The sequence below is a fragment of the Macaca fascicularis genome, chromosome 12 (assembly GCF_037993035.2).
Source record: "Macaca fascicularis isolate 582-1 chromosome 12, T2T-MFA8v1.1".
Classification (NCBI taxonomy): Eukaryota; Metazoa; Chordata; class Mammalia; order Primates; family Cercopithecidae; genus Macaca; species Macaca fascicularis.
This window is the reverse complement of record NC_088386.1, coordinates 135,806,918-135,830,750: the sequence shown is the minus strand read 5'-3', so window position 1 is coordinate 135,830,750 and position 23,833 is coordinate 135,806,918. Positions and strand designations below refer to the sequence as shown.

General features: G+C 49.7%; 1 protein-coding gene across 2 annotated transcripts in view; it reads left to right on the top strand.

The window, feature by feature from the left end:
* The window catches only part of NDUFA10 (NADH:ubiquinone oxidoreductase subunit A10), a 153,451-nt gene that overhangs the window by 102,136 nt on the left and 27,482 nt on the right, over positions 1-23,833 (top strand). The window contains exon 10 of one of the 2 annotated variants that reach the window (XM_065526373.2): positions 18,238-19,412. The exons of the other annotated variant lie outside the window; for it this stretch is intronic. Within the exon in view, the coding sequence (XP_065382445.1) occupies positions 18,238-18,348 (111 nt within the window). The 3' untranslated portion in view covers positions 18,349-19,412. Of the gene's footprint in view, positions 1-18,237; positions 19,413-23,833 lie in introns of those variants that run through there. 2 annotated transcript variants of the gene reach the window in all.

Genomic DNA, 23,833 nt, shown 5'->3' with positions numbered 1-23,833 from the left:
TTTTGAGTTATTGTAAATACACTGCAGTGTGTTTTTAATTTCAGTTTCTATGGGCTCATTGCTATTATACAGAAATACAATAATTTTTATGTGTGTTGTTCTTGTATCCTGCAGCCTTGATGAACACACATTAGTTCTAAGAATTTTAAAATAATTGAGGAGGAGATAATTTCTATGTATACCATCATGTCATCTGCAAATAAGAAGAGCTTTTCTTTATTTTTTTCCAATCTCTATGCCATTTGTTTTCTTTTCTTGACTTATTACTCTAGTTAGGATTTTTGGTCCTACATTGAATAGGAGTGGTAATAGTAGACATCTCCAGCTTCTTCGTGATGTTCAGGATCTGAGTCTTTTATCATTAAGTGTTATGTTAGCTGTGATTTCTTTTTTTGGTAAATGTTCTTTATCAAGTTGAGGAAGTTCCTCTCTCTACCTGTTTGCTGCGAGTTTTTTTTTTTTTTTTTACATCATAAATGAGTGCATTGACTTTTGTCAAGTACATTTTCTGCATCATCAATTGACATGATAATGTGAGTTTTTCTTCTTTACCTGTTTACCTGTTGATGGTGTATTATATTATTTTCAATGAACCCTACTTTGCATTCCTGCAATAAAACCTACTTGATTATGGGTTATGATTCTTTTTTTTTTTTTGTAATGTTTGATTGAATTTGCTAGTGTTTTGCTGGGGATGTTTGCATCTAAGTTCATGAAGGATATTGATATTTTTCATTTTTGTGCTTTCTTTTTCAGGTTTTTATTAAGGTAATACCAGTCCCATAAAAGGAAAAAGGATATGCTTTTTTCTCCTTTATTTTCTGGAAGAGATTGTGTATAATTGGTGCTAATTCCTCTTTGAATGTTTGGTAGAATTCTCCACTGATACCACCTGGGCATGGAGACTTTTAAAGAGGCTTTTAAATTAGAGATCAAATGCATTTTATATTGGATGAGCTGTAGTTTTCAAGTAATTGATCCATGTCATCCAAGTTGTGAAATTTATGTGTGCAGGAATGTTTGTAATATTTGCTCCCTTTAATGGCTGCAGGGTCTGTAGTAATATCGCCTCTTTCATTTCCAGCATTGGTAATTTGTGTCTTCTCTCTTTTTCCTTTGTCTGTCTTGCTAGAGGTTTATTAATTTTATTGATATTTTCTTGGAAACAAGTTTTTATTTTCTTGATTTCCTCTTATTTTTCTGTTTTCAATTTCATTGATTTCTGCTTTTTAATTTTCTTTTTATTTTTTTCTTGCTTTGTGTTTATTGTGCCCTTTTCCCTAGTTTATTTGTGTAGGAATTTAGATTATTTTGGCACTTAAATTATTGATTTGGAACTCTTCCTCTTTTCTAATGTAAGCATTTAATATGCACCCCACAAATTTTGGTATGTGTGTTTTTATTTCTTTTTGTCTGTATTATTTAATTTTCTTCTAGGATATTTCTTGAAGCCATGTATTATTTATAAATTTGTTGTGTAATTTTCAAGTGCTTTGAGATACTCCTGTTATCTTTTTGTTATTGATTTCTTCTTTGGTTTCATTATGGTCAGATTATGTATTTTGTATGATTTCAGTTACTTTAAATTTGTTTCAGTTATTTTATGAACCAGGATATGGTCTATTTTGGGGAATTTTCCATAGGTATAAAATGTATATTATGCAGTTTGAAGTGCAACAGTCTCTAATATTAGATACTTTTGTTTGATAGTGCTCAGTTTTTATGCATCTTTGCTGATTTTGTGTCTAGCAGTTTCATTAATTGCTGAGAGAAGGGTGTTGAAGTCTACAACTTTATTTGTGGATTTGTCTATTTCTACTTTCAGTTTTTGTGTTATATATTATGAAGCTGTGTTGTTCAGTGGCTACGTATTTTGGACTGCTGTGTCTTCTTGCATACTGACCCTTTCACCATGATGTATGTAATGGCCCCTTTTGTCCTCAGTAATTTTCTTTGCTCTGACAACTACTTTATCTGATAATGTATAATGTATATCAGATAATGTATATCTGAGTAGCTATATAGCTACTCATACTTCTCTTCTTTTAAGCCAACATCTGCCTCCATCCTTTACTTCTAATTTACCAGACTTTGATGTTCTTGAGCCCTGGCAATGCCAGTTGCTCCTTGGTTTGCAGCCTCATGGTAATCATTGTCCTTTCTACTTTGCAAAGGTGTGGCATCAGTACCCAACCACCTTACCCACTGGCATACTGCACACCTGTGATGGAACTGGGGATTCTTAGGGTGCTTATGGCTCCAGGATGACACCCGGGGTAGAAGCCCACTTCACTCTCCCTCACAGTCTGCCTCATGAATTTTAAACCAGGTGTCCCTGGAATCATAGCTGTCACATCATGTTGGTACAGGGGCTGGGATGAGCCCAAGGACCAAGGCGCTGTGGTGTAAGACAGCCTCATGGATGACAGTGGTAATGGCAATGCCCAGCCTCTGATTCTTCCCAGGTGGCACCGCCTCTATCCCCTGAGAAGTCATTGTTAATGGCAATGCCCAGCCTCTGATTCTTCCCAGGTGGCACCGCCTCTATCCCCTGAGAAGTCATTGTTAATGGCAATGCCCAGCCTCTGATGTTTCCCAGGTGGCACCGCCTCTATCCCCTGAGAAGTCATTGTTAATGGCAATGCCCAGCCTCTGATTCTTCCCAGGTGGCACCGCCTCTATCCCCTGAGAAGTCATTGTTAATGGCAATGCCCAGCCTCTGATTCTTCCCAGGTGGCACCGCCTCTATCCCCTGAGAAGTCATTGTTAATGGCAATGCCCAGCCTCTGATTCTTCCCAGGTAGCACCGCCTCTATCCCCTGAGAAGTCATTGTTAATGGCAATGCCCAGCCTCTGATTCTTCCCAGGTGGCACCGCCTCTGTCCCCTGAGAAGTCATTGTCCTGTCTGGAGAACCACGTGGTCACTCTCCAGGAAAGACATCCGTGTGAGGGAGACAGACCTGTCTCTGTGTGCCTGTCATGGAAGGTGGAGGTTGGGCGTGGTCTGTGAGTGCTCCTCTCTGTCCTGGGGTCCCTGATGCCTTGGCCCGCAGCTCACTGCCTGCCTTGAGCCCCTCTGAGCCTGGATGGTGGCATTGAGGGCTCCCAGGCTGTCCAGCCATAGTCAGCAGAAAGACAGATGGTGGGGTTGTCTAGTTGAGGTGCCTAGCTGCCTTTCAGCACAGAATCCAAGTCACCCAAAGATAACCAACCACTCCAGAGCACAAGTGGGTATAAAAACAAAGGAACACCCAGGACACTTAGCAGCAAGGTAGGAAAAGCTCATGTAGGGGCAATTGCTTATAATTGAGGGGAAAATGGAAGGAAGGGTGGAAGGAAGGAAGCAAGGAGGGAAGGAAAGAAGGGAGGGAGGGAAGAAGGGAAGGAAGGAAAGAAGGAGGAAAGAAGGGAGGGAGGGGAGAAGAAACAGAAAGAGGGAAGGAAAGACAGAAAAATGGAGGAAAGGCGAAAAGGAAGGAGAGAGGGAAGGAGGGAGGGGAAGAGGGTGAGGAGGATGGACCTGAGCAAAGAGCCAGCAAAGAGCCCCGTCCCCTCCCTGCCCCCAGATCTGGCTGAGCCTGCTTCCGTGAGGTCTCACCCAGAGGGAGCTGGAGCTCCATCCACAGAACCTCACTAATGTCTGACCTGGCCTCATCCCGGGTCTCCTGGGCCTGGCCTTACAAGGCGATTGTAAAATGCACCAATCAGCACTCTATAGCTAACAAGAGGTTTGTAAAATGCACCAATCAGTGCTCTGTAAAAACACACCAATCAGTGCTCTGTAGCTAGTAAGAGGTTTGTAAAATGCACCAATCAGCACTCTGTAAAATGGACCAATCAGCAGGATCCTAAAAGTAACCAGTCGCGGGGAGGATTGAAAAAAGGGCACTCTGATAGGACAGAAACGGAACATGGGTGGGGACAAATAAGGGAATAAAAGCTGGCCACCCCAGCCAGCAGTGGCAACCCGCTTGGGTTCCCTTCCATGCTGTGGAAGCTTTGTTCTTTCCTTCTTCACTCTTTGGGTTGGTGCCACCTTTAAGAGCTGTAACACTCACCGTAAAGGTCGGCAGCTTCATTTTGAGGTCAATGAGACCACGAACCCACTGGAAGGAACCAGCTCTGGACACAGCAGGGTTGGGCCTGATGAGGTGCAGCTCACTCACGTGCCTGCATGGCTCATGCCCCAGTCCCTGCAGGCTGCGACGTGCCCTGAGGTTTCCTTGGGTTCAAGCCATCATATTGATTTGCAAATAATATTGGTTGATTGACAGACGACACGCAGTCCTGTGGGACAGTGGCTCGGGCTCTTGGTTGCTCTGTCCACAGAACCCTGTGGCCGTGTAGAAGATGCTGCTTCCTGGACAATCACCTCTAGGCATTCAGCCTTCCCCAGGATACCTGAGGAGAGACCTGCCCACCTGGGGAGACTCAGAGGGGTTGCCCAAGGATTAGAGGGGGCAGCCAATGACCAGACACCTCAGACGACCCCACGCCTCCCCCTTCTAGGAACTGTGTCCATCTGCATCTGCCAGGCTTTCTTTCAATAACAGGTGTGGCTGGGACTGATTCTGCAAAAAAAAAAAAAGAAACAAAACCACAGCACTTCCATCGCCTTCATGCAAAAGGCCTGGGAGCCCTTCCCTTAAAGGCCACGGCCCTTCCTTTAACTTCAGAGTTGCTTCCTTCCAGAAACTGTGTGGAGCAGTTGGATGTTGGGCTCTAGGGAAGTTAAGGAGACGGAGACACAACTCCTTTTGGCAAGTGGGGATGCTATTTAAGGACTCCCGTTCTCAATTTTTAGCATAGGAGAAAACACTTTAAAAATAGTCTGCAGCTCCAGTCCCAAACTGGCTCTGTCTGGCTGCTGAAGCCTTTTGATTTTCTCCCCCTCGGATGCTCCTATCCGTGGGCCTCAGCCTCCAGGATCTGCCCCAGGATGGGCCTCAGCCATGGCCGTTCTGGCAGCTCAGCAAAGGTTGGCCCCATCAATCCATTGTCTGGCTCGTCTCAGAAAATTAACAGCCTCACTCTTTTAATGGGAATGGTGCCCTCTCCTATGGTCTGCCCACTATGCTCAGAAGGCAGGGTTATGTCTCCCCTCCTCCTGCCATGGGTGAGAGAAGGAGCCCCCTGAGGGCTATGAGTGTGGCCAAGCACAGTACCTTGGCGCCGGACCGAGGGATGGATGCAGTCTCTCACAGCCAGGGGCAGGGGACACTGAGGCTTACTGGAATAATTCGGTGGCTACCCAGGGCTGAGCAGGCACCGTGCCCAGTCCCCATGACAAGGGGACCCTATCCACGTGTCAGTCTGGGCTGCTGTACAAACTGCTACTGATGGGATATCTCAAGGACATTCCATTCTCAGCTCTGCAGGCCGGCATCCCCGGTCAGGGTGCTGGGGGGTTCTGTTCTTGGGGAGGGCCCTCATGCTGGCCACAGTCCCACGTTCCCGCTGAGCCCTCACACAGGGCTGGAGAGAAAGGAAGCAGTGTTCTGTCCCATTCCCATCATGGGGCCCCACTCCGTGACCTCACTGAACCCTGACCACCTCCCAAAGGCTCCACCTCCAAATCCCATTACGCTGATTATGCTGGGACCAGGGCTTCAACATAGGAATGGGGGACAGCACCCTGGGAGCAGGGTGAGGGGGCCCCCAGTCTCACAGGTGCTGGGGCACACACAATACTGCACCTTAATTTCAGACCTCGGACCATGGCCATCCTGATGGGGAAGGACTGGTGTAGGCAGGGGCACTGGCCTCCTTGCCTCCCGGGCAGAGCTGGGCAGCCCTACACTCCTTCCCTAGAGGCCGTGTCTCCCACCACGTTCTCTCCGAATGGCAGGAAAACTCAGAGTTCATGGAAGATGTGTTCAGGGAGGGGTGAAGTGTGGAGAGAGGCTGCAGGTGGAGAAGCCCTTCGGAGAACGAGGTATTCTCAGGGATGGTTTTGTTTGGGTGTCAGGTTTCTGAGAATGTGACCTCTTGGGATGGGGCCTCACAGGTTCCCAGGAATTACTTGGATTACTGTAGGAAGAATACTAAAGACACCCATAACCCCACACCCAGCGGCGGGCACTGCAGGTGTGTCGGTGAATCTGTTTCTGTGTGAGCCTCAAGGCTACGTTTGGTTATTCCTTCGCTTACCCCATACCGCATGCCCGCTGCGTGTCAGGAATCATCCTGGGAGCTGTAAATGCAGCAGAGAAAGAAGCCTTGAGGACGCCCCTGCCCTCAAGGAGCCAACATTCTAGAAGGAGACAGAAGTAGGCTAGTTGAGTAATTCAAGGAGCCATGAAGGTCAGGGAGGGGCAGAGAGTGAGGAGGGAGCGGTGATTTTAAGCAAGGGTGGGAGGCCCCACTGCCAAAGGGGCATGAGACAAACCAGGAGAAATAAACCATCAAGAGGGAACAGCCCGAAGAGGGGCAGGGCTGCTGGTGTTGGCGGCTCCAGAGCTGCATGCCATCTGTGCCACTGAAGGCCCACGTGGTGGCCGGAGCAGGGACTGGGGTCCTGGGCTGGCTTCCTCCTCAGCAGTGGGTGTCAGTCTGTCCCACCTCGGCCCCTCTGCTGCCTCCCAAGATGGTGCTCAGACCTGGAGAGAGAAGTGCCACCTCCCATCCCTGCCCTTCACGGGATGGAAGTGTGGAGTCTGCCCTTCATGGGATGGAAGCCGCCAGTCACTGTGTCCCTGCCGTCGGCCTCCCACCTGCCGTGAGTGGGGATGGGCAGATGGACGCTGGACGAGCAGGAGGAGGGTGAGCTCCATCAGAGGCAGCTGGACCGAGACCCGGAGGAGACCCTGCCACACAGGCCACCCCTTCCTGAACTGGCTGTGTCCTTGGCCAGCCCTCAGCATGGAGAGCGGGGACACAGGTGTGGGAGCTGACATGGGTAACTGGTCATCACACGTGGTCCCAATGCTGGATGTCTGTCTTTGTTCTGTGAGGGTAATGCACCAACTCCACCCCTACCCACGCCTGGGAATAAAGTGGAGGAGAGTGGACTTGTGAATGGCAGAGAGCTGTTCTCAGGAGCTGGGGGCTTTCATAGGGTCTGTGGATGAGGCTGCCGCTGCAGGAGCCAGGGACGAAGGTACGAGATCGTGTTCATGGGTGGGAAAGTGATTTTGCCAAGTCAGGTTTTCTTTGGCCTCTGCGTCAGGGTCTGTCCTAGGGAGACAGGATTGGGTTAGCACAGGGGTGGAGGGACCAAGAGGAAGTCTCAGCTGGTACTGAGGGTCAGGCCTGGAGTGCGGGGGAGCCTGGGGAGGCCTCGGGTTCAAGGCTCCTGTGGGGGTGGGCTTCCTGAGAGCAAGGATGATGGGGTGTGTGTGCATCCTGTGTCCAGTCCTCCTTGGCGAGGGCCTCCCTGGCCTGTTGCTGCCGGGGGCTGTGGGACCTCAGTGGAGAATACCCACTGATGGGTTTTCCTGGCAACATGGCAGGTGCTGGCCATGTGCCAGAGCATGCATGGTCCATCTGTGGCACCCTCCTTGATGCAGAGGGTCCCTCAGGCCCCCGAGCAGGTCCGAGGAGGGCGGAGACCCCATACTTCAGGCCCCGGCAGCAGAGGCAGAGACCCTTTCCCTGTGGACCAGGAGCAGGCCCAGCTGGAGAGCCCAGGCCTCCTCTCCCCACCTGGAGTCCGGGGCTGCTGGGCTGCTGCCCCACCATGACCGGCCCTGTGCCTCCCATTCCTGCAGCCCAGGGCTGGGGCTGCTCCTCTGCTGAAACCTCTGCAGGGCTCACATCTCACTGGGACCCGCCATGGCTGCCCTCTTCCCCAAGGGGCTGTGTTGTGGGAATCAGGAGGACGAGAGAGACCTTGGGGTAAAGCAGGAGGATCTTTATTGAGTGCACTCAGACCCAGCGGACTTTAACATCCGGAAAACCGGGCCTAGAACAAAGACAGCACTTGACTTTTATACACACTTCAACAAGGGGGTGGGCTAGCTTGAAGCAGGCTTACAGTTACAGTGGTGTGAAAGCAAGGATACAGAGGCAGAACCATTAATCAAACTGTGACAGGTTCATAACTCAGGATTACACATGACGGTTGCTATGCAACCCAGATGTCTGTTATCTAGGTTTTTCTCTCGTGCCTAGCATGGCTTATTCCATGACCTTCACTGTGGTGTCCAGGTCGCTGTATCTCAGGCCTGCCCAGACAGTTTATGATCTTTCCCCCACTGCTTAGGTAAAACAGAGTGCTTGAAGTTACTAGTTACAGAGAACGGGAATCTATAAACTCACACCATAAGAGACAGGAGCATTTGGTTTTCTCCTCCCTACGTTGAGGGAGTGCTGGGAGAGTCTTCAGAGCACATTCCTTTTTGTCCTAGCTTCTTCAATGGTGTTTATCAAGACTTTTCCTGGGTTTGGGCCTTGCCTGCTACTGCCTTTGGGATGAGTCAGTCTAATACAGGAAAGCCTATTTCTTTCTCTTTTTAGTTTTATTTCTCTTTATTTCTTTAATTTCCCACCTCACCCTGGCCACCTGGACCCTTCCCTTCCTCAGTGCTCAGTGTCAGCCCCTCCCTGGCCTAACCTGAGACCCTACTCCCAGGACAATTTCCTGCCTGGATGTGCTCAGAGCCTTGCTCTGGCTGGGGACTGTGACAGGTGTGTGTGTCTCTCTGGGTGTGAGCACACTGGAGACAGTGTTATATCCACAGTGTTTCATGTCTGCCCTGTAACACCAGAGCCTGGGACAGTGCCAACACCCCGTGGCTCCTGGTCAGATCTTGGGCATCAAGTCTGAGTCTGACCCCAGGGGTTGAGACCTCTTGGCCAAGGGGATGGTGCAAAGAGGTGGGGCCACCAAGAGCTAGTGAGGCCATGAGGACTGCTCCTCCTGAGGGGATCGAGGCTCTCGTGAAGGAGGCTCACACAGCACCTGTCCCACGCCTGCCCCTAACCTTCCACCCCAGAGGTCACAGCACAAGGCACCATCCTGGGAGCAGAGAGCGGCCCTCGCAGACACCAAACCTGCTGGTGCCTGGACCCTGGACTTCTCAGCCTCTGGAATGGGGAGGAAATAATTGTTTGCTCTTTGTCACTTGTGCAGCGTTGGTATTTTGTTAGCCACATATGCAGATGAGGACGTGGTCTTTGCTGGATCTTGAAGTGTCAGGGAACTGAGTTCAGCCTGTGACGGGCATTTGAGCTCCTCCTGCAGGTTTCAGTGTGGTGCATCTCTGTGTTTCTGTGTGTGTCTGGCTGTGTCTGTGTCTGTGTGTGTGTGTCTGTGTGTGTCTGGCTGTGTCTGTGTCTGTGTGTGTGTGTGCATCTGTATCTGTATGTGTGTGTGTCTGTGTGTGTCTGGCTGTGTCTGTGTCTGTGTGTGTATCTGTGTGTGCGTATCTCTGTGTGTGTCTGGCTGTATCTGTGTGTGTGTGTGTGTGTGTGTGTGTGTGTGCATCTGTATCTGTATGTGTGTGTGTCTGTGTGTGTCTGGCTGTGTCTGTGTCTGTGTGTGTGTGTCTGTGTGTGTCTGGCTGTGTCTGTGTCTGTGTGTGTGTGTGCATCTGTATCTGTATGTGTGTGTGTCTGTGTGTGTCTGGCTGTGTCTGTGTCTGTGTGTGTGTGTCTGTGTGTGTCTGGCTGTGTCTGTGTCTGTGTGTGTGTGTGCATCTGTATCTGTATGTGTGTGTGTCTGTGTGTGTCTGGCTGTGTCTGTGTCTGTGTGTATATCTGTGTGTGCGTATCTCTGTGTGTGTCTGGCTGTATCTGTGTGCATCTGTGTGTGTGTCTCTGTGTGTATATGTGTGTCAGTGTGTGTGTGTATCTGCATGTCTGTGTGTGTATGTGTGTGTTCTGTGTGTGTGTATGTGTATCTCTGTGTGTGTCTGTATATTTGTGTGTCTGTGTATATGTGTGTTCTGTGTATGTGTGTTTGTATGTGTATCTTTGTGTCTGTGTGTCTGTATATTTGTGTCTGTATATGTATGTGTATGTGTGTGTATCTTTGTGGCTCTCTGTGTGTATCTGTATATTTGTGTGTGTCTGAGTATGTCTGTGTGTGTTCTGTGTGTGTGTATGTTTATCTCTCTGTGTCTCTGTGCGTCTGTATATTTGTGTGTGTCTGTGTATGTGTGTGTTCTGTATGTGTGTATCTCTGTGTCTCTCTGTCTGTATATTTGTCTGTCTGTGTGTGTATTATGTGTGTGTATGTGTGTGTATCTCTGGGTGTCTCTGTGTGTCTGTATATTTGTATGTGTCTGTGTATGTGTGTGTTCTGTGTGTGTGTGTGTGTATCGCTGTGTCTCTCTGTGTGTATCTGTATATTTGTGTGTGTCTGTGTATGTGTGCTGTGTGTGCATGTGTGTGTATGTTTGTGTGTGTATCTCTGTGTCTCTCTGTGTGTGTCTGTGTATGTGTGTGTTCTGTGTGTGTGTATGTGTGTGTATCTCTGTGTCTGTATATCTGTGTGTCTGTGTATGTGTGTATTGTGTGTGTGTGTATGTGTGTGTATCTCTGTGTCTGTATATTTGTGTGTCTGTGTATGTGTGTATTGTGTGTGTATGTGTGTGTATCTCTGTGTCTGTGTATCTGTATATTAGTGTGTGTCTGAGTATGTATGTGTGTGTTATGTGTATGTTTGTGTATCTCTGTGTGTCTCTGTGCATCTGTATATGTGTGTGTGTCTGTGTATGTGTGTGTTCTGTGCGTGTGTGTGTAGTTTGTGTATCTCTATGTGTCTCTCTGTGTCTCTATATTTGTGTGTGTCTGTGTATGTGTGTGTTCTCTGTGTGTATCTCTGTGTCTCTCTGTGTGTATCCGCATATTTGTGTGTCTGTGTGTGTATTCTGTGTGTGTGTATGTGTGTGTATCTCTGTGTCTGTGTGTATCTGTATATTAGTGTGTGTCTGAGTATGTATGTGTGTGTTCTGTGTGTGTATGTTTGTGTATCAGTGTGTCTCTGTGCATCTGTATATTTGTGTGTGTCTGTGTATGTGTGTGTTCTGTGTGTGTGTATATATGTGTGTGTCTGTGTATGTATGTGTGGCCATCTCTGGGGTGCACTGCCACTTTCTCTAAAGCCTGGATTTCTCTGAGATAGGACCCCACCCCTCCTCCTCTTGCCCCCTTTGCCTGGCCTCCTGTAGTTTTGTGTTCCTGGAGTGACCCCATGCGCTCAGGACAGCCTGGGCTCCCTGGGATGGGCAGACGCCCCCATCATCCAGGGCGTCTGGACCCCGTGCTGCCCCTCTGTTACCGTTGCCCGCCCCTGGTTCTCTGCAGCCCTGAGGCCAGGCGGCCCTGCCCCACCTGATCTCAATGACACAAAGTTCTCCCCTGCATCTAAGAGCTGCGGGATCTTCCCTACGCCACTCTCAGCCCAAAGTGAGTCTGTTCCAGCAGGGCCTGGTTAGAAGCCGGCAGCTGCCAACTAAAAAGGACCCATCTGTGAGAAGGGGAGAGACTGGCTTTTAGAATCTTGACAATGGGGAAGGAAATTGCAGGAAATGGGAAGAAATGGCAGAGCCAGGACGCATTTTCCAAACTGCAAAGATTTTCTGAATATACATATAATAGGTATAATTTACATTCTTTTCCTTATAAAATGCTTCCAGATGATCTCTTTTCCCCTTTTCCACAGGGCAGCGTCCAGCCTTGTTTGTCGGGCATGCTCACGCCTTCTGTCTGGCCTTACAGAAAAACAGACTTGCACCCAGAGCCTCACTCCAGGAGCATCTGGAGCTGCCCTGTCCTGGGACACACAGAGCAGCCCAGGGAGGGAAGGGGCTGTGGGATGATTCCGTCCACCGTGACTGCAGGTTGGCAGGGCTGAGGTGGCCAAGGCCCTCCTGGTCACCTCCAAGTAAAATGCAGAAGGAGCCCTCCTCGCCCTGTGCTCAATGTAACACACAAGCCCACCATGCTGGTGGTCTGTGGCCACGTTCCTGAAAGGTGATTTAAGGTCCGAAGCACTCATGAGAAATGGTTTGCTAGAGAAATGTTCCTTAGTGGGGAAGGAGCGCGTGTCTCACCAGCTGCCCTGTGTCGTGTCCAGCTGTGACCCTGGGAAGCCTCAGTGCCTCCGGGTGACCTGACCAAGCAGAGGTGAGGTGAGCTGGGTCAGACAAGAACACGCTCTTGATTTCCACCACAGCCACTCACTGCCTGTGTGAGCTCCGGGCCTCCGTTTCCAAGTCTGTGAAACAGCCTCAGAGCTGCAGAGAACCAGGGGTGGGCAATGGTAACAGAGGGGCAGCACAGGGTCCAGACGCCCTGGATGATGGGGGCGTCTGCCCATCCCAGGAGCCCAGGCTGTCCTGAGCGCATGGGGTCACTCCAGGAACACAAAACTACAGGAGGCCAGGCGAAGGGGACGAGAGGAGGAGGGGTGGGGCCCGACCTGAAAGGGTGTTGTGTGGATTGGGTGAAATGGCCACAACTGCAGCCCAAATACTGGCTGGGCTCATGCTGTCTCTTTGCTTTAATTAAAATCGAGTCAAATCTGCATTCAGGGGAGCAGGAGCCCCGCCCCCTTCCACAGGAATCCCGGCTGTTTCCAACGACGGGCTCTCAGGGCCCCTTTGGGTCTAGACTGCAGCTCCGGGTGCTTTAGTTGCCTCAGGAACCACCCTGCCACTAAACGGTGTCACCAGATTACCTTCGCCTGAGATCTGTTGATGGTCAGTGGGCTTCCTGTGGAGACTGTAGATGATGGGTGGGCTTCCTGGGCTGGTGATTGTAAATGATGGGTGAGCTTTTTATTCTGGTGACTGTGGATGATGGGTAGGCTTCCTGGACTGTAGATGATGGGTGTGTGTTTTGGGCTGGCTACTGTAGATGGTGGGTGGGATTTCTGAGCTGGTGACATCAATGATGGGTGGGCTTTTTGGGCTAGTTACTGAAGATGTTGGGTGGGTTTCCTGAGCTGCTGACTGTAGATGATCGTTGAGCTTCCCAAGCTAGTGACTGTAGATGATGGGTGGGCTTTTAGGACTGTTGGCTCTAGATGATGAGTGGGCTACCCGGGCTGATGACTGTAGATGATGAGTGGCTTCCCATGCTGGTGACCATGGACTGTGAATTATTGGTAGGCTTCCCTGACTGGTGACTGTAGATGCTGGTTGAGCTTTTCAAGCTAGTGATTGTGGATGATGGGTGGGATTCCTGGGCTGGCAACTGTGGAGGATGTGTGGGCTTCTGGAGCTACTAACTTTCAATGATGAGTGGGCTTCTGAGGTAGGTTAATGTAGGTGATCGGTGGGATTTCCAAACTCTTTACTATACATGATGAGTGGGCTTCCTGGGCTTTTTACTGTAGATAAGGGGTTGGCCTCTCGGGCTGGTGACTGGATGATGGTCGGGTTTTCTGTGTTGGTGACTGTGGAAGATAGGTGAGCTTTTTGGGCTGGCAACTATGGATGATAGGTAGGCTTACCGGCCTAGTGACTGGATGATGATGAGCTTTCTCAGCTAATGATTTCAGATGATGGCTTCCTGAGATAGTGACTAGAAGATTGTTGGGCTTCCTGAGTTGGTGACTGTAGATGATGAGTGGGTTTCGTAGGCTGCTGACTGTGGATGATGGGTGGGCATCCTGGGCTGGAGACTGTAGATAATGGGTGGGCTTTTAGAGCTGGTGACTGTGGATGATGGGTAGGTTTTCTGGGCTGGTTACTGTAGATGATGGGAAGGCTTTCCAGGCTGGAGACTGGATGATGGGTGGGCATCTTGGGCTGGTAACTGTGAATGATCAGCGGGCTTCATAGGCTGGTGACTGTGGATGATATGTGGGCCTCCTGGGCTGGTGACTGGATTATTGGTGGGCTTCCCAGGCTGGTGAATGTAGTTGATGGGTGGGCTTCCCGGGCTGGTGACTGTGGATACTGGTTGTACTTCAGGTGCTGGTCACTGTAGACAATGGTTGGGATTCCTGGGCTGGAGACATTAGATCATGGGTGGTCTTCCTTGACTGGTGCATGTGAATGATTGGTGGGCTTCATGGACTGGTGACTGTAGATGACGGTGGGCTTCCCAGGTTGGTGACTGCAGATAATAGGTGGGCTTCATAGTCAGGTGACTGTGGATGATGGGTGGGTTCCTTAGCTGGAGACTGTAGATGATGCAGGTGCTTCATAGGCTGGTGACTATAGATATTGGGTGGGCTTAGTGGGCTGGTGACTGTGAGTGATGGGTGGATTTCCTTGGCTGGTGACTGTAGATAATCTGTGGGCTTCCCAGGCTGGTAAATGTGAGTGATCGGTGGGCTTCCTAAGCTGGTGACTGTAGATGATGGGTGGGCTTCCCGAGCTGTTGACTGTAGATGATGAATGGGCTTTTCGGGCTGGTGATTGTGTATGATGGATGGGCTTTCTAGGCTGGAGACTGTAGGTGATGGGTGCACTTCACAGGCTGTTATTGTAGATGATGGATGGGCTCCTTGGGCTGGTGACTGTGGATGATAGGTGGGCTTTTTGGCCTGGCAACTGTGGATTATGGTTGAGTTTCTTGAGCTAGTGACTGTGGATGATGGGTGTGCTTCCTAGTCTGGCGACCATAGATGATGAGTGTGCTTCCCAGGCTGGTGACTGTAGATGATGGGTGAACTTCTTAGGCTGGTGACTGTGGATAATGTGTGGACTTCCCGGGCTGGTGACTGCAGAAGATGGGTTGGCTTTCCGGGTTGGCACCTGTGGATGATGGATGGGCTTTCTGGGCTGGTGCCTGTGGATTATTGGTGGGCTTTTCAGGCTGGTAACTGTAGATAATGGGTGGTCTTCCCAGGTTAATGACTTTGTATGATGGGCGGGCTTCCCAGCCTACTGACTGTGGATGATTGGTGGGCTTTCTGGGCTGGTGACTGTGGATGATAATGGGTTTTGTGTGGTGGATGCTGCAGGTCATGGAATTCTGCTTTTACATCTGGGCTGGACATTGTCCATTCAGCTTCTCACTCCCTTAAGTGTTGCATTGAGGCCTGGGAGCTTCTCTACCCTCAGGGATGTGCAGGGTGGCCCAGTGTCTCATTGCTTTGGCTCTGATGTCCACCTGCCTTACTTACTAACTGACTTCGTTGAGTTGGAGACTTGTTTTGCCTAGAATAAAAATAACTATCAACCATTTTCCAGGTACCTCGCCTGGAAGCTCTAGTGTGCAGTTTTCTGTTTCATCCTGACAATTGTGGAAGGGACCCTCATACCCCTCCATCATACCCCTCGATCACACCCCTCCATCACACTCCTCCATCATACCCCTCCATGACTCCATCACGCCCCTCCATCACACCCCTCCATCATACCCTTCCATCACACCCCTCCATGACTCCCCTCCATCATAACCCTCCACATTCCTCCATCACACCCCTCCATCACACCTCTCCATCATACCTCTCCATCACATCCTGCCATACCCCTCCATACCCCTCCATCACACTCCTCCATCACACTCCTTATCACACCCCTCCATCGCACCCCTAGATCACACCCCTCCATCACACCCCTCCATCACACCTATCACATCCCTCCATGACTCCATCACACCCCTCCATCACACCCCTCCATCACACCTCTCCATCATACCTTTCCATCACACCCTGCCACACCCCTCCACACCCCTCCATCACACTCCTCCATCAGCGCCCTCCATCACACCCCTCCTTTACACCCCTCCATGACTCCCCTCCATTACACCCCTCAATCACAACCCTCCACATTCCTCCATCACACCCCTCCCTCACACCCTGCCACACCCCTCCATCACACCCCTCCATCACACCCCTCCATAACACCCTTCCACAACCCTCCATCACACCCCTCCACACCCCTCGATTCACACCCCTCCACACCCCTCCATCACACCCCTCCACATCCCTCCATCACATCCCTCCACACCCCTCTATCACATCCCTCCATCACACCCCTTCATTACACCCTTCCACACCCCTCCATACCCCTCCATCACACCCCTCCACACCCCTCTATCACATCCCTCCATCACACCCCTCCATTATACCCTTCCACACCCCTCCATCACACCCCTCCATCACACCCCTTCACACCCCTCTATCACACCCCTCCATCACACCTACATCCCACCCCTCCACACCCTCCATCACATCCTTCCGTGGCACCCCTCCTTCACACCCCTTTACATGTGGAGAGAAGGAGACAGGCCTGGCGTGCTATAAACTCAGAAACATATTTGCTGTGCTTTCATATGATGACTATTGTTCTTCTGTGGTCCTTGCCCCATCTGTGTAGGACTTGGTTGTGCACTCATGAACGTGGTTTCCAAGATGATGCAGACTTGACACCTGCATCTTGCTCTTCTCACCTCGCCTGTGAGGAAGTGGCACTAACTAGCAGGAACCTGCAATCACAGGATATACCCACATGCTCACCAGTGCAAAGGTAGGAAGGAGAGGTGTTCCTTGCCTGCTGCTGGTGCCCTCTAGGGTCTGAACTCTTTTGAGGTTGGAAGCCCCAGGGTTCAACCTCACCAGGAGCAAAGCTCGTAAATACAGCATCAGCTCCCAGTCCTGGAATCAGTCGTGGGCCGGGGGCTGGCGAAAAGAGCAGAGTGTATATAGGCAGCTCCCTCAGGGCCACCCTTCCTGACTCTGGAGGCTGGCAGGCAGGGGCAACGCCTCCTCCAAACAGCCCCAGGTGCAGTCTGAGCACCTCCTGAGCGCTGTAAGAGACTTGGCTTTCTAGGTGCTATAGGAAATGTCACTGTAGACTTCAGAGTAACACTGTCTTTCATTTTTATCACTTCCTTGGTATGAACATCGTGATTTCATTGCAGAGTATTTGGAAGTGGAGGAGAAATGCCCATGACTGCATAACCCTGACAGTCCTTATTCCATTTGTGAGCTGGGCCCTGGGTGGTTCGGAATAGTCCTTATTCCATTTGTGAGCTGGGCCTTGGGTGGTTCGGAATAGTCCTTGCTTCTTCTGTGAGCTGTGGCCCAGCTGGTTCCTGCATTTCCGTTTTCTCACAGAGCAGGCAGCCTGGCTCTGTATTCCAGCTTAGCCAGATACTGAAGCCTTTCCAGTTTTCTTGGTAGGGATGGTTCCTTCTCCCAGTGTCCTGCTGATGAAAGGAAGAGGAATCCCAGGAGGGAACTGAAGGGATGCAGGAAGGGTCTGTGTGCCACAGGGGATGTGCGTGCTTCTGGAGCTGAGGCTGGGGTGGCAGAGGGAGGGGTGAACCTGGCTCACTCCCACTACCGGCCTGGGTGCTGCAGTCTCTGGGGGCTGAGTGACCTCCAGGGTGGCCATCAGTCTTCAGGGCCTCCCAACAGCAGGGTGTGGTGGCTTTAGGCCTGAGGACAGGCAGTTAGGTAAGAAGTGGAGGAGGAGGAGGAGGGCCCAGGAGAGGGATTGAATCCAGAGGGAAGCTGCTAGCCTGGAATCCGAAAGCCTGGGTTGCTCTCCGGCCCTCCAGCACTTCATCAAGTATGGATGCTTTTCAAAATATAACGGATACTTGTCAATAACAACAACAAAAATAGTCAACTTTTCCCCTTTGGTTTTATTAATCTGAGGCCATATTTAGGCAAATCCAATCTACTCCTGTGTCTAAACTTGTCTCTAATTTACATGTGTGTTGTATGTGCATGTTAATTTTTTTCTTTCACTTTAATAAAAAGTATGAGCTAAAAATGTATTTTTTCCCTAAAGAGTCATGGGAAGAATCAATTTATCACATATAATTTTAGTGATAGAATTTCTAATAAAATAGGATTTTTCTTGAATTTTTACTAAGTAAAAACTTGAATAATTAGCTACTGAAACGTATAGAGTTACATCTTCAAGAAAGAACATTATAGTGTGCCTTATGTGCTGGGAAACTGTCCACGTTGCTTGAAGAAGTGAAAAGAAGGGATACGAAGTTGAGATAAAAAGTGATTTCCATGCCGAAGTTCCATGCCACAGTGGATCATAGTTCATTCTTCATTAACTGCTTACTAATTTATTGCAAAACAGGGTAATTAATTCAGTGTTGAAAATATAATTCCTTATAAACTAAAAGAAAATACTTGTTTAAGGAATACATAATCAATAAGTACACACACCCCCCTACACACACATACGTAATTTTCCGTCTTTCTGTTATAGAACGTTTAAAAAACTGTTTAAAAAGTAGAATAAAATGATGAACCTCTCGGATTCACGCATTTTCAATAGTTTGCCAATCTTGTGCCAACTATTCGCCTGCTGTTTTTTTCTAAAAGACGTCAAATCCCAAACATCTTGTTATTTGACTTACAGATGACTTCATCTGCATCTTTCGCGGATCGGGCCTTTTCCCCACGTAACCACGACACATACGACTGCCCTTCACTCCTAACTAAACTAAGAAGACTTCCTTTACCTCTATAGCATCAAATACAAGTTCATATCCAAGTTCCCCTAATTATCCAGAGATGTATTTTTACAGTTGGTTTGTTTAAATCAAGAGCCAAACAAGTTCTCATTTCCTTCAATGGAGCCTGTTTCAGCCTCTTTCCTCCCTTCTGTGCCCCCCCTGGCTGGTTGCAGTGTCTGGGTCATTGGCTGCCGTGCCCCCCACCCTGGATTTGCCGTGTCCTTGTGGTGGTGTTTAACATGCTTCTCTACCCTTGAATTTCCTGTCAATTGCAGTTAAGACAAGGGGACTGCAAGCTTCACAGGTGTGCAATCTCATGGGGCCCAGCATTTAGAAGGGCTCTGTGCTGGGCTTAATGCTCGGTCAGGTCTGCCTTGTATCTTGATAACTTTACCTTTGAACTTGTGTTTTGGAAGGACTGCACAGCAGGGGCAGGAGCACAGGAGATTTGCACGATATGCATGTCCGCCACTCCTTGCCTGTCCATTCACACGTGGCATTGGTGACACCGTGAGTGCAGAATTCCAGTGACCCCAGGATGCACGGGAGACCAGCAAGACTCGAGGCCAGGAACAGGTCATTGTGTGTGTCTGCCACTGAGTCTGTGGGAAAGCCACGCTTTCCACGTGAGGTCCACTTCAAACACAGAAAGAAGGCAGTGGCCTTGTGAATAACACCAACAACCAAGGACCCTATTGTACTTTTTCTTACTCATTCTACTTTCCTGTATTAGCCAAGCACTTACAGTGAAAGCAATGCATGGATGGAAAGGGGGAAGACAGGAAAAGCCACAGTTACTTCTTTCAGTTCTTCCATATTCACCAGTAAGCTGAAGGCAGTGTGAAGAAGGCAGTAGCACGGCCAGTATCAAGAAGTGAAATCAAAATCCTTGATTTAGTTTTGCACAGCATTTCCACTGTTTGGATAAAAATCAAATATGCATACATGTTTGAGCTACAAAATAGGAATCGTGTAATCTCTGTGTTTCTGCATGGGGACCTAATGCTCTTATATTTGTATTTAAAACTGACATTGCACAATATAAAATGAACAGTAAAATTCAGCTAAAAAATGAAAATTGAAATTTTCTTTATTTAGGATGACCTTAAGTAGCAAATAACCATGGTAAATCATTAGAGGGAACAGAGGAAAATGAAAAAAAAATTTTAACACCGTTAAGAGCAGTTTTCCCTGTTTTGTGAACAAGGGACTGTGTGTTTTCATTTTGCAAGTTCTCCCCCCACCTATCACAAATGAAGTTGCTGGCCTGGCTCCAGAACCTATGAGTGTGGAGTAAAGCCCCACCTGTACCTGCACCTGCACCTGCAGAGCTCGGGCTCCCCTCCTCACTCATATGCTCTGCGGTCACTGCCCTCTTCGTCTCTAGGTCCGTCCCAGCAGACCAGGAGCACAGATGGGTCAACCTACTCAGTTCTCCACTGGGCTCCCTGTTCTCAGTATGGTCTGTGCATGGAGAAGACTCCTAAGTGCCTTGGAATAGGAGAGTGAGCTGGGGCAGAGGCCAGGCAGGCATCCTGGAGAGGGAGGATGTGATGTGGACTGGGTCAGTGATGGATGGTGGGGATAAGGGAGAGAGGGTGAAGGCAAGATTCTTCTCTACAGGGCACTGAAAGCCAGTGTCCAGTGTCGGGCTAAGATGGATGTAGGGGTGAAGGAGAGGCAGAGAAACTGGGTTCTGGGTTTATAGTTTGGGCGACTGGGTGAATGGGGTGTCTTTACCCTAGCTGCTTCCTAGAGAGAAGGGGTCAGGGTTGTGGGAGGAGACTTCATGTTCCACTTGGGACCGGCTAAATTTGAGGTGCCTCAGGATCATGCCTGTAGCCATATTCATCACGGAAGAGGGCTCCTGATTCGGGAGTTGGTGGCTCATATACTTCAGCCACAAAAAAGATGTGACATTATCAAAAGAGAGCTATGGTGGGAGAAGAGGCGAGGGTCAAGGAGAGAATGTTGGTGAGGGAGAAAAGGGGACTCCATAGAGAAGGTGAGAAGGGACAGCCACAGAGTCTGAGGAATGCAGGAGCGGGCATGGCAGTAGAAGCTGGGATGGGGGTTGTTGACAGAGCAAGAAGGCAGAGAACAAGAGGGCCAAGTCCTGAAATGGCCCACTGGGACAAGGAAGAGGACCCAGGCAGGAGAGCTGTGGAGGAGGCAGAGGAAACAGATCTTACTGACAGATCTAGTGTTGGGACTGATGAGAGGGAGATCCAGAGGAGGTGGCAGGAAACTTGCAAGGCTCTCATCTTGGGGAAGAGGTGGAAGCAGAGGACGGGAGGCAGGGAGAAGGAATGAGGCTGGGATGGAACTGAGGAAGGGAGGCGGGGAGAAGGAATGAGGCTGGGATGATGGAGCTGAGGACAGGAGGCAGGAAGAAGGAATGAGGATGGGATGGAGCTGAGGAAGGGAGGCAGGGAGAAGGAATGAGCCTGGGATGGAGCTGAGGAAGGGAGGCAGGGAGAAGGAATGAGGCTGGGATGGAGCTGAGAAAGGGAGGCAGGGAGAAGGAATGAGGCTGGGATGATGGAGCTTAGGACGGGAGGCAGGGAGAAGGAATGAGGCTGGCATGGAGCTGAGGAAGGGAGGCGGGGAGAAGGAATGAGGCTGGGATGATGGAGCTGAGGACAGGAGGCAGGGAGAGGAAGTGAGGCTGGGACGGTGGAGCTGAAGATGGGAGGCAGGGAGAGGAAGTGAGGCTGGGATGGTGGAGCTGAGGAAAGGAGGCAGGGAGAAGGAATGAGGATGGGATGATGGAGCTGAGGATGGGAGGCAGGGAGAATGAATGAGGCTGGAATGGAGCTGAGGACAGGAGGCAGGGAGGAGTGAGCCTGGGATGATGGAGCTGAGGACGGGAGGCAGGGAGAAGGAATGAGGCCGGGTTAGAGCTGAGGATGGGAGGCAGGGAGTTGGAGTGAAGCTGGGATGGTGGAGCTAAGGACCACCTGACTTTAGGCACCTTCCCTGCAGTGCCCCTACCCTCACTGCTGTGGTTTGAATGATGTGTGTCCCCTCAAAATTCGTGTTGAAACTTAACCCCCAATGCAACAGTGTTAAGAAGTGGGACCTTTAGGAGGTGATCAGGTCCTCATGAATGGATTAGTGCCTTACGGAGGGGCTTGAGTGGGGCACTTCCACCCCTTCCATCTCGTCTGCCACGTGGGGACACAGCAGTTCTCCCCTCTGGAGGATGCAGCAATAAGGCTGCAGAGAGCAGCCCTCACCAGACACCAGACCTACCCTGATCTTGGACTTCCTACCTCCAGAACTGTGAAAAATAAAGTTCTATTTTTTAATAATCTATCTAGTCTGCAATATTTTGTTACAACAACACAGATGGACTAAGACACATCCCAACAGCCACATTCATGGCACGGCTGCCATATTGGCACAGACTCCTCCCCCAGTCTCTCTGATTGGCTCAGAGGTGGGCACATGGTCCATGCTGGGCCATTCAGAGCCCTTCTGTGCACATACTTCCGGTCCTCCCTGCAGATCATGATCCGGTTCTCTACTGTGCTCTGTGCTCTGCGCTCTGCACCCTGCGCTGCGCTGGCCTGATTGAGCTGCATCAGCCCACCCCCTGCCCTGGCTTCCTTTTGGGTTTGCCTGGTGGGAATCTCAGCAGGGGATCAGAGGGGCAGAGAGTACTGCCAGGGCAGGGGACTCACTCCTGGCTTCATCCCAGCTAGTTTCCTTTTGCTGGCTACAACCCCATGAGGGTCACGGCTCCCCAAGGCAGCCTCTCCATGTAGGGGTTCAGGGCCAGGCTCTCTGCTCTCGGTCCTCTAGGTGAGGGGGGCTAACAGCCTCACCGTTGCTGGCCTCAAGAAATGATGCTGTTCCCTGTGGTTTCCTTGCCCCCTGCCCACACTTTTGTAGATAGTCTCTTTACCAAATCCTCCTGGGATAAACCTGACTCAACTGTGCCAACTGGTTTCTGCCAGAACCATGGTCTCCCCCTTGGAATTGGAAGCAAAGCTGAGAAAGAAAAGTCATGTTTTGCATGAGTGGTGGAACTAAAGACATGTCTACTGTGTGGCATAGGTGGGCTGTGGGTGAAGCGGATGAAGGCGATACAGAGCGAGGACGTGGCCTCAAACCAAGAGCAGCATTCTCCCTTCCCTGCTTCCATCCGTTTCTGGTCTGCGTGCCAGCCCTGGTATGTAAGCCTGTCCCAGAATCCCCTGTGTAAATTCACTTTTCTGTGAAATGATCCCAGATCGTTCGGTTATATGCAACCGAAAGTCCTCGCCCATACATCATCATACGGCCTAAAGCGTCAGGAGACTTCGGTATGTTTTTAAAACAGAAACATAAGAATTTTTTTTCTTCCTTCTAGCTACCAACTTGCTCACAAACCCAACACTCTATAAAATGTTGATTTCAGGTACTGTTAGAGAAAGGTGGTCGTTAGCAGAACTTAGCAGGGATGACTCAGGCAGAGCACCCTGGGCACTGGAGAAGAAGTATCCTGTGATGGAATCCAGACATTCCAAGAGTTTACAGAGAGAAAAATCGATGACGGGGCTACAGCCGTGCTGTCATGTATCTGAGCCACAGCAATTTTAGCAGAATTTCTAGAGACCATCTAGAAATTATCTCTGCTTATCCTTTCACTCACCTGACCATCTGACATCCATCCTGGGCCACTAGGTCTTGGTGGTGTCTGAACTGGTGCAGCCTTGTTTGGAAGGCATTGATGCTTAGTGTTGGAGCACACAGGAAGGGCAGTGAATGAGAAAACTATAGTCATGCATCACTTAATGATGAGAATATGTTCTGCAAAATGCATTGTTAGGCAATTTCATATTTACACAAACATCATAGAGCGTGCCTGCAGCTCCTCTAGGTGGTATAGCCTATTACACACCTAGGCTGCATGCTGGAGCCTCTTGCTCCTTGCTGCAGACCTGTACAGCGTGTGACTGTACTGAATACTACAGGTAGTTGTGACACAATGCTAAGTATTTGTGTATCTAAACATATCTCAACATAGAAAAGGTGTAGTAAAAATATTATGATCTTATATGGAACTGCCACCATATACGTGGTTCTTGTTGCCTCAAACGCCATCTTGCGGCACGGGACTGTACTTCTGTGGGTCAACTTTACTCTGAAATGTCTGTGTCTTAACCTGTAACTTTCAACCTGGACAGTGAAGAACATAGTACAAAATATCTGTCCTGGCCAAACTTTGTTTTTCAGGTACACAGAGGCCATTGAGAATGTTGAATAATAACTGAAGTTGTGCTTCCTGTGGAGATGGTACTAAGAAATGCTGTATTCCAGTGTTTCCAACACTGATATTTGTGTATCGTTGCAAGGGGGTCCTGGACCCTACGCCAAGGACCCTGATTTGATCAGTTTCTTCATGTGAGGGCTGACTGTGGGGCCACACATTGTGATGGATCAGGAATATATATATTTTTTTCTTTTTTTCGGGATGGAGTTTCACTCTTGTCGTTCAGGCTGGAGTGCAGT